The sequence below is a fragment of the Myotis lucifugus genome, unplaced genomic scaffold, assembly GCF_000147115.1.
Source record: "Myotis lucifugus unplaced genomic scaffold, Myoluc2.0 scaffold_1432, whole genome shotgun sequence".
Classification (NCBI taxonomy): Eukaryota; Metazoa; Chordata; class Mammalia; order Chiroptera; family Vespertilionidae; genus Myotis; species Myotis lucifugus.
The window spans coordinates 64,363-73,349 of NW_005872480.1; the positions used below are offsets into that span (position 1 = coordinate 64,363).

Consider the following 8,987-nt stretch of genomic DNA (forward strand, 5'->3'; position numbering starts at 1 on the left):
CCTCACCCGCCCCCGATAGAGAAGTCAAGTGACAAGCCCTAGGACGGCGCACTCGCAACCTACTTTCCACCCGAGCGGAAGCAGCGGGGCCGGCCAGGCCGGGGATGGACCCGGGAACCCGGGCCCCGACCGACCGGGCCCGCGGGCGGGGGGAACGGCGGGGGGTCCCCACCGCGAGGGCAGCCACCATGCAGTTCCACAAGGAGGAGTTTCGGAAGCTAGCGGGTCGCGCCCTCGGGCGGCTGCACCGGTGAGCTGGGTGCGGGTCCTGGGCGGGGAAGAGGGCACGGTCAGCAGAGGACGCTCATGCCCACGCGGGCGCAGACCCAGAGATGGACGGGCGATACGCGGATGGGGGGGGAGAGGGTGTCCACCCATCTGTCCAGTTTTCTCCCTCCGCCTCCGACGGCGCCGCTGTCCCTGGTTCTGTCTTGCTCATCACCTGGTTTATTCTTTTGGCCCCACCCCACTCCATTCTCGACCCTTTTCTCTGGGTCTGTACGTTCCCCTCTGTCTGGGTCTCTGAACCCCTGTCCCACGTCTGGGGCTCTGTTCACCCCTCTGCTCTCCACGTACCTTCCCTGGACCTCTGGGCCCCTCTTTCTGGGTCTCTAGTCCCCTTTATCTCCGAGTCTCTGTCCTCTCTGTGACTCTGGCTCTCACTAGATCTCTATCAACTCCCCTCTTGGGGTCTCTGCCCCCCTCTCGGGGTCTTTGCCCCCCTCTCTGGGTCTCGGTCTCTCTTCTTGGGGTCTCTGTCCTCTCCCTGGGTGTTCATCCCGCTACCCTGGGTCTCTCCATCACTCTGTCCATCTCCGTCTCCGTCACTCAGAGCGTTTAATCTGAAGTTAAAGCGGATTGGGGCCCAGGGGTTCTCGTCCTTGGGGGCGAGTTAAGCTGGGAGGGAGAAGCCGGGGTGTCCGGGGCCTCTGGGGGGAAGGTAGCTGCAGGCCCCACATGAGACGTCCCCAAGGATGTAGGCTAGAGCTCAGGGGGACTCCTACCGGCCAGGGCGACGACCCCAGTGACCTGGGTGTCCCCAGGGCAGGCCGAGCACCTCCCTCCAGGCCTTCACCCCCAACCCCAGCCTTGGCTCCAAGTCAGAGAAATTACTCATCTGCGGTGAGACCTAAAAATACCCGGCCCGGGCGGGAGGAGCGAGCCCCAGCATCTCCGCTGCCCTTCCCTGGGGCCCGGCCGTGCCCACAGCCCTGACCCCGGGGTTAGTGGCCCTGCGTCCATCTCACGAGGCCACGCAAGTCCTTCTCTAAGTCTAACGCTAGTCCTGCTTGCTGTAGATCACCTCCGGGCTCCAAGGCCCCTCACCCTCTAGTAACAGGGGAGATGGGAAGGAGGGTGGACAGCAGGGAGGGGGCCGGAGGATGGCACGCGGCGGGGAGGCGGTGGGGAGCTGAGATAACCCCACCCCTGCTTCTCCCAATCTCCCAGCCCCTCCCCACCCTTTTTCTCGCCTCCTTTCACGAGTTTCTCAAAATACATCCGTGAGAAGTCAGGAGACAGAGGGAGAGACGTGCTGATGGAGGCGGGGCTGGGGGTGCTGCAGGGGAGAGATGTGTCCCCCAGGCCCCCTCCCTCCGTCTCAGCCCCTCAGCCCCTCAGCCTCGCATCTGCATCTGCCTTTCTCTCGCCGGGGCCCTGCCTTACTCTCACCCCCGCCCTGAGCTGCCTCCCAGGCCCCCGGGCACCCCCAAGCCCAGCGCTCCCGCCAGCACAGTCACGGAGGAATCCTGGGGTTCACTGCGATGGTTGGAGTCAAGGGAGATGCTCTGTGTTGGACACAACCCCCATTCGGTCCTCTATTCCAGTGGTTCTCAACCTTCCTAATGCCGCGACCCTTTAATACAGTTCCTCATGTTGTGGTGACCCCCAATTTCATTGTTACAAATTGAACATAATGAAAGCATGGTGATTAATCACAAAAACAGTATGTAATTATATATGTGTTTTCCGATGGTCTTCGGCGACCCCTGTGAAAGGGTCGTTCGACCCCCAAAGGGGTCGCGACCCACAGGTTGAGAACCGCTGCTCTAGACGAAGCCGGGGAAACTGAGGCTCAGCTGGAGAAGAGGGAGGCATTGGTGGCTGAGCCATCCATCATTCAACCCAGGCCAGCCCCTCCCCACCTGCGCTGGAGGCTGCGGGTTTTCCTAGAGATGCATGAAGCTCCAGCTCCAGTGGGTGGGGACGCTCCCCCAGACCAGGAAACAGACGTAAACTAGGCGACTAGGGACAAGAAGGGGGGGCGGGAGGGATGGAGGAGAGACCAGGAGCCACAGGGCCTTCTCTGTGTGCCGGGCCCTGGGCTGGTGATGCCGGGCCAGGACGCGAGCAGGCCCCCTCGCTCCTCTCGCGGGTGACCTTGGACGCGCTGCTTTCACTCTCTGTGCCTCAGTTTCCTTAGTTGTACGCTGGGAAGAGGAGAGAGAAGCTAAGGGACAGAGGGGACAGAGGTCTGGGCGAGCGGACGGGGAGCCCAGAGGAGCAGACACAGGCCCCGAGGCGGGACCGCCTTGATGTTGGTTTTAGCTGCGGCCGCAATCACTTCTTGAGTTTCAGGGTCAAATAGCATCTGATACCCACCTGAGTCAAAGTCTAATCTCATTGGCTGACAGGTTCTGACGGGAGTGGGCAGCCCCTACCACCCTGTATGAGTGTATGAGTCATTCCGGGGGCTCCCTCCCCCCTCTCTCCAGCTCTCTCAGGGTCTCATTCCTCACCCCCTGGGGTTGGTCCACTCCCCCCCCTCCCCCCTCCCCCATCCGTTTCTTACCGTTCCTCCTCCCTTCTCCTTAAGTTCTAGGATCGGGAGGGTGGCTGTGTTCTCGCATCTCTTCCACCACCTCCCCCCAGGCCGTCTGGCTGTTCTCTCCTCCCCCGTCCCAGTCTCCCTCGCCTCCATCTGTTCTGGCCCCTTCCTGGGATCCAGCCGGATCCTCTGGCTGCTTCCCCGCCTCGGAGAGGAGCCGCACCTCACCAATCACAGCCCCAGCCCGTCTTCTCAGCATCCTAGTCTCTTCATCGTTCAACGCTCGGGTTTTCTGTATCTACATCCCCTGCCTCTGGTCTCTGTCCCCTCCCTTCTGGGTCACTGTTCTGTCCCCCCCTTCTCCTGGGGTGGGTCCCCCTATCTTATTCTCTGCTTGTCTCTCTGGGTCTCCGACCCCATCTCTCTGGGTCTCTCGCTTCCTTCTGTGTCTCTGATCCCCTTCCTTAGCCTCCCTGTGGGTCTGTCCACACCTCTGGACACCTCTTTCCGCAGCCTCTCTGTGGCTTGGAGGTGGCTCTCCAACTATCCTACCCGTCTCCGTCATCACAGCCTCAATCCCTGATCCAGAACGGGCGGGGGCGACAGGCTCGCTGGGGACCCAGCCAAGTCCCCCACCAGGGCCATCTGTCCCTTGCCAGGACACCACCCACCACCCCCCCTCCCCATCCCCTAGGCTGACAGCCTGAACTCCAGGCTCCCCAGGGATGCCCGGCTGCACTGCTGGAGTCCAGGGTCCCGGAAGTCTCCCCACCCCCGAGGCCCTAGGAATGGGCTGCTGGTGGCTGAACGGAGTCAGCTGGCTGTTAGCCCCACACCTGGGGCCCGGGGGCAGGAGGGCAGCCATAGAGGCAGGGGGAGGGGCGTCGGCATACAAGCAGACGTGGCTGAGAAGCATCTGTTCTGCTGACACCTTTGCTGAAGCATCTCCTTAGCGCCTTTTGCTTCCCCAAATAGACTCGTATCTGGGGGAGGGGGCTAGAGAGAGCCTGGGCCTTGGGGTGGGGGGTGGGGCACAGGCTGTTGGGCCGCAAAGGGTAGTGAGGGTGTAAAACTGCTGAGTTGAGAGATGGCAGGTGGGAGAGAAGGGACCCGAGGACTTGGACACCTGAGTCTGGGGGAGGAGGGGCGGGGGCGTGGAATTCCTGGTCTGAGGGGGTGTGGGGGGGTAGGGGCTCCTGGATCCTGGGTCCTGGGGAGAGAAGCTGGGCTCCTGGGAAGGAAGACGGGGAACACGGGCTCAGTGAGAATCCCGGGTCTTTTTCAAGCAGGAGGTTTGGCCCTGAACTCCCGTGGCGCAGGGAGGAGGGGGCGGGGGCCCTGGGCCGAGTCTGAGTCTTGCCGCCCCGCAGGCTCCTGGAGAAGCGGCAGGAAGGCGCGGAGACGCTGGAGCTGAGTGCCGACGGCCGCCCGGTCGCGACGCAGACGCGGGACCCGCCGGTGGTGGACTGCACCTGCTTCGGCCTCCCGCGCCGCTACATCATCGCCATCATGAGCGGCCTGGGCTTCTGCATCAGCTTTGGCATCCGCTGCAACCTGGGCGTGGCCATCGTCTCCATGGTCAACAACAGCACGACCCATCGCAACGGCCACCTGGTGGTGCAGGTAGCGCAGGGCGGGAGCCGCGGTGCCGCCTACGCCCTGATGACGTCATGTCCATCCGGCGCAGCCCAGGCCACGCCCCCTCCACGCCACACCCCGAGTAGCCCCGCCCATCTGTGCTGCGCCCTCTCCTCTGACTTGTCTCCGGGATCTTCTTTCCTAAGCCCCGCCCTGATCTACATGAAGCTCCGCCCCTATTGAGATCCGGTCCCTAAAACCAAAATGTGGACTGGGCCCCAGCTTTCGGTTCCCTATGTGTTGCCCGTGTTCATTTTGGGCCTCCTAGCAACTTTTGCTCCACCCGCGTCCCACACCTGTCCCAGGGTCACATCTTCATCCCAGTCCCATCACAAGCTCCCCACTGAATTTTAAAAAATATATTTTTTATTGATTTCAGAGAGGGAGAGAGATAGAAACATCAATGATGAGAATCATCAATCGGCTGCCTCCTGCACGCCCCCTACTGGGGATCGAGCGCGCAACCCAGGCATGTGCTCTGACCAGGAATCAAACCGTGACCTCCTGGTTCATGGGTTAACGCTCAATCACTGAGCCATAGCAGTTGGGCATCCCCACTGAGTTTTAATCCTGACTTTTCTGAAGCGCTACCCCTGCTAAATCCCGCTTCGTCTGCTCTGGCCATTACCTAAATCCCACCTCACATCAGACTTTGTTCCTCTTTTTAAAAAATATGTTTTTAGCCCTAGCTGGTTTGGCTCAGTGGATAGAGCGTCAGCCTGCAGACTGAAGGGTCCTGGGTTCAATTCTGGTCAGGGGCACATGCCCAGGTTGCGGGCTTGATCCCCAGTAGGGAGCTTGCAGGAGGCAGCCGATTGATGATTCTCTGTCATCATTGATGTTTCTCTCTCTCTCTCTTTCTCCTTTCCTCTCTAAAATAAATAAAAATATATTTTAAAAAAATAAAATATGATTTTATTGATTTTTAGATAGAGAGGAAGGAAGAGGGAGAGATAGAGAGATAGAAACATTGCAATCTGAGCATGTGCCCTGACTGGGAATCGAACCTGGGACCTCTTGGGTCCACGGGACAACGTTCAATCCACTGAGCCACACCCGCTGGGCTTTCTCCCTATTTTAATTTCCGGGTAGGCCATGCCTCTGTCTCAGAAAACAAAGTTCTGATTATGGCTGTGGTCTACTCCGCCTCTAGCTCCCTTCCAATCAGGCTGACCCCATTGGCTACTTCTTGTCCTTGACTAGAACTCGTCCAGGTTACTGGGCAAACAGTTCCTAAGTTGGTTAGAAGTAGAGAAAGAATCGCCACCCCGGGTATGGGTCCCTAGACATTCAGAGCAGGGGCACTGAGGCAGGGCCACAGGCAGACCGAGGCGTCTAGGCAGCAACAGGCCCCGTTGCTAAGGTAGCACAGGCCCTAACAACGTGGAGAAGCCTAGTTCGGTCTGGACCGAGGGAGGGATGGCTTGAGCTCTGATGGGCGGGGCGAGAGAGGGGATCCTTGCTGCGGATTGGCTAAGGGACTAAGTCTGTGGGTGCTGATTGGTGGTGGTGGTGGGGGGTGCAAACTCCGGCGACTGGTTTGATGTGCTTTTCGGCCCACAGAAAGCTCAGTTCAACTGGGATCCAGAGACTGTTGGCCTCATACACGGCTCCTTTTTCTGGGGCTACATTGTCACCCAGATTCCCGGGGGATTTATCTGCCAAAAATTCGCAGCCAACAGGTACGGGTCGGGGTGGGGTTTCTCAAGTTGGGCGGGAACTACAGTTGCGGGGGTGGAGTTAGAGAGTGTGACCTGGCATTTGGGGGCTGACTTTGGACCATGGGAGGAGCCTGGGGGCGGGGTCTTAGAGGAAGGCGGGGCTTGTGGTTGTGAACGGTGGGGGTCGGAGAGAAGGTGGGGCCTGGGCTTGTGGGGAACCGGGTTCTGCTGTGGGCAGAGAGAGCAGAATCCTATGCATGGTGGGATAGCCACGGACTCTTCCCATCAGGGTTTTCGGCTTTGCTATTGTGGCTACATCCACTCTGAACATGCTGATCCCCTCGGCTGCCCGCGTCCACTATGGCTGTGTCATCTTCGTGAGGATCCTGCAGGGGTTGGTGGAGGTAAAGTCCCGCTATACGTGACCCGCCGCCTTCTGACCCCACCTCTTCGCCTTTAAATATATATAATTTCAGAGAGGAAGGGAGAGGAAGAGAGAAATAGAAACATCAATGATGAGAGAATCATTGATCGGCGGTCTCTTGCACGCCCCCTACTGGGAATCGAACACGCACCCCGGGCATGTGCCCTTGACCGGAATCGAACCCGGGACCCTTCAGTCCGCAGGCTAAACCAAACCAGCTAGGGCCAACCTCTTCTCCTTGACTTTGGCTTTCTTCTCCCCAGGGGGTCACTTACCCCGCCTGCCACGGGATCTGGAGCAAATGGGCCCCTCCCTTAGAGCGGAGCCGCCTGGCCACCACAGCCTTTTGCGGTGAGAGGAAGGTGCTGGGATTTAGATTTGTGGGTCTGAAAGAGGAGGGGGTTTGGGGAAGGAGGGGGTTGGGCACTGGCCGGATATCTGTGGAAGGAGGGGCTGTGGCTTGCACTTTTGTGTTCCGGAAAGACGAGGCTGGGGGTCCGAACCCCTGGATCCGGGGGGGTAGCTAGGTCTGCTCTCTCTCCCGCACCCCCCCCCCCCATCAGGTTCCTACGCCGGGGCGGTGGTGGCCATGCCTCTCGCCGGGGTCCTGGTGCAGTACTCAGGCTGGAGCTCTGTGTTCTACGTCTACGGTGAGGGGCCCGGGCGCCGGGGTTCGGGGGGTGCTGGGCCAGAGCGAGGCCGGTCGTCACCTCGCTTCCATCCCCCTCCTGACCCCCTCCAGGCAGCTTCGGGATCTTCTGGTACCTGTTCTGGCTGCTCGTCTCTTATGAGTCCCCGGCGCTGCACCCCAGCATTTCAGAAGAGGAGCGCAAGTACATCGAAGAAGCCATCGGCGAGAGCGCCAAACTCATGAACCCCCTCACGGTCCGAGCCAAGCCTGTGGGGTGGGGGCGCGGTGGGGCGGGGAGAGAGATCCAAGCAAGGAGGCAGGAGAAAGGGGGCTTAGAACCCGCACAGCGTGTAGATCGTGGTGCTTTCCCCGACTCGGGAGACCTGATGGGAACGCCCAGTGGGCGGGGCCAGAACCTGGGAGGCGGGGTTAACGCCGGGGGCGGGCCCGATTAGCAGGTGCTGGGCGGGGCCACTGGTGGGCGTGGTCAAACCAGCAGAGGCGGGACTAGAATGTGGGCTTTTGCTTAGACCTGGTGGTGGGTGAGGCTAGATGTAGGAGTCGATATTGAATGGGAAGATTCCTGGGCCCCACCCTTACGGGTCCCTGAAGGTCATCGAGGCCGGACACATGCGAACCGGAGGGGCCACTGTAAATCAGGAGCCTGCATTCCTGAAGTGTCACTCGCGGTGGTTCTCAACCTTCTGGCCCTTTCAATACAGTTCCTCATGCTGTGACCCAACCATAAAATTATTTTCGTTGCTACTTCATAACCGTAATGTTGCTACTGTTATGAATCGTAAAGTAAATATCTGATAGGCAGGATGGTCTTAGGCGACCCCTGTGAAAGGGTCGTTCGACCGCCAAAGGCTCGCGACCCACAGGTTGAGAACCGCTGCCTAGAGGCTAGGATGCAAGGACATGGGCTGGCGCCCCTGGGGGTTTTAATGAAGTGGGGAAACCGGGGTCTCTGCGGGACTGTAGTGAGGCTCCTGAAGGGACACGGAGAGCCCCCGGGTCCTGTCTCAGCGGCCCCTGCTCTCGCCCCCACAGAAGTTTAAAGCACCCTGGCGGCGCTTCTTCACCTCCATGCCCGTCTACGCCATCATCGTGGCCAACTTCTGCCGCAGCTGGACGTTCTACCTGCTCCTCATCTCCCAGCCCGCCTATTTCGAAGAAGTGTTCGGCTTCGAGATCAGCAAGGTTGGACACGGGGAGGGGGCGGGGAGAGCAGGGGGCGCGGCGGGGCTGAGACAGAAGGAGCGGAGCGTTGGTCCCAAGGGGGTGGAATGAGGGACAGGGAGGAGCCGGTGCGCCGGAACCGGGTGGAGACGCCCGGCGGGCGGGCGGCCCTGAGCGCCGGCCCTGTCCTCCCCCCGCGCAGGTGGGCCTGGTGTCGGCGTTGCCCCACCTGGTCATGACCATCATCGTGCCCATCGGTGGCCAGATCGCCGACTTCCTGAGGACCCGCCGTATCATGTCCACCACCAACGTGCGCAAACTGATGAACTGCGGGGGTGAGTGGGGTCGGGGACCGCCTGGGCCGGGGCAGAGCGCCGAGGGGCACATCCGGAGGCGGGTCCGCGAAGGGGTAGGTGGGGTCCGAGGGCCGAACAGGGGTGTGTCCAAAAAGGCGGAGTCAAGATGAGGCTGGGACAGAAGTCCCGGGCCTCGAGGGGCAGCGTGGACGACTGTGCAGGTGGAGCAGAGGCCAGACCTAGTTGGGCTGGAAGCGCGGGGAAGAGGGGCTGTGAGTGGGGGACCTGGAGAGACGCGGTCCAGGCGGCTACTGCCCTGGGGGTGTGGACAGAGAGGGAAGGGGTGAAGGTGCAGGGGGGGGCTGGGACCCTGCATCTTGGGGCGTGG

The 8,987-nt window shown here is 60.8% G+C and overlaps 1 protein-coding gene across 1 annotated transcript; it reads left to right on the forward strand.

The window, feature by feature from the left end:
- Window positions 1-34: 34 nt before the first annotated feature.
- SLC17A7 (solute carrier family 17 member 7) lies at window positions 35-8,638 on the forward strand (the record flags this gene model as incomplete). Its single annotated transcript, XM_006107793.3, has 9 exons — window positions 35-250; window positions 4,138-4,390; window positions 5,969-6,087; window positions 6,356-6,470; window positions 6,754-6,841; window positions 7,054-7,140; window positions 7,233-7,375; window positions 8,175-8,324; window positions 8,506-8,638. Coding segments are annotated over exons 1-9 (1,234 nt in total), but the record flags the coding sequence as incomplete, so codon positions are not given.
- Between the last annotated feature and the right edge of the window lie 349 nt (window positions 8,639-8,987).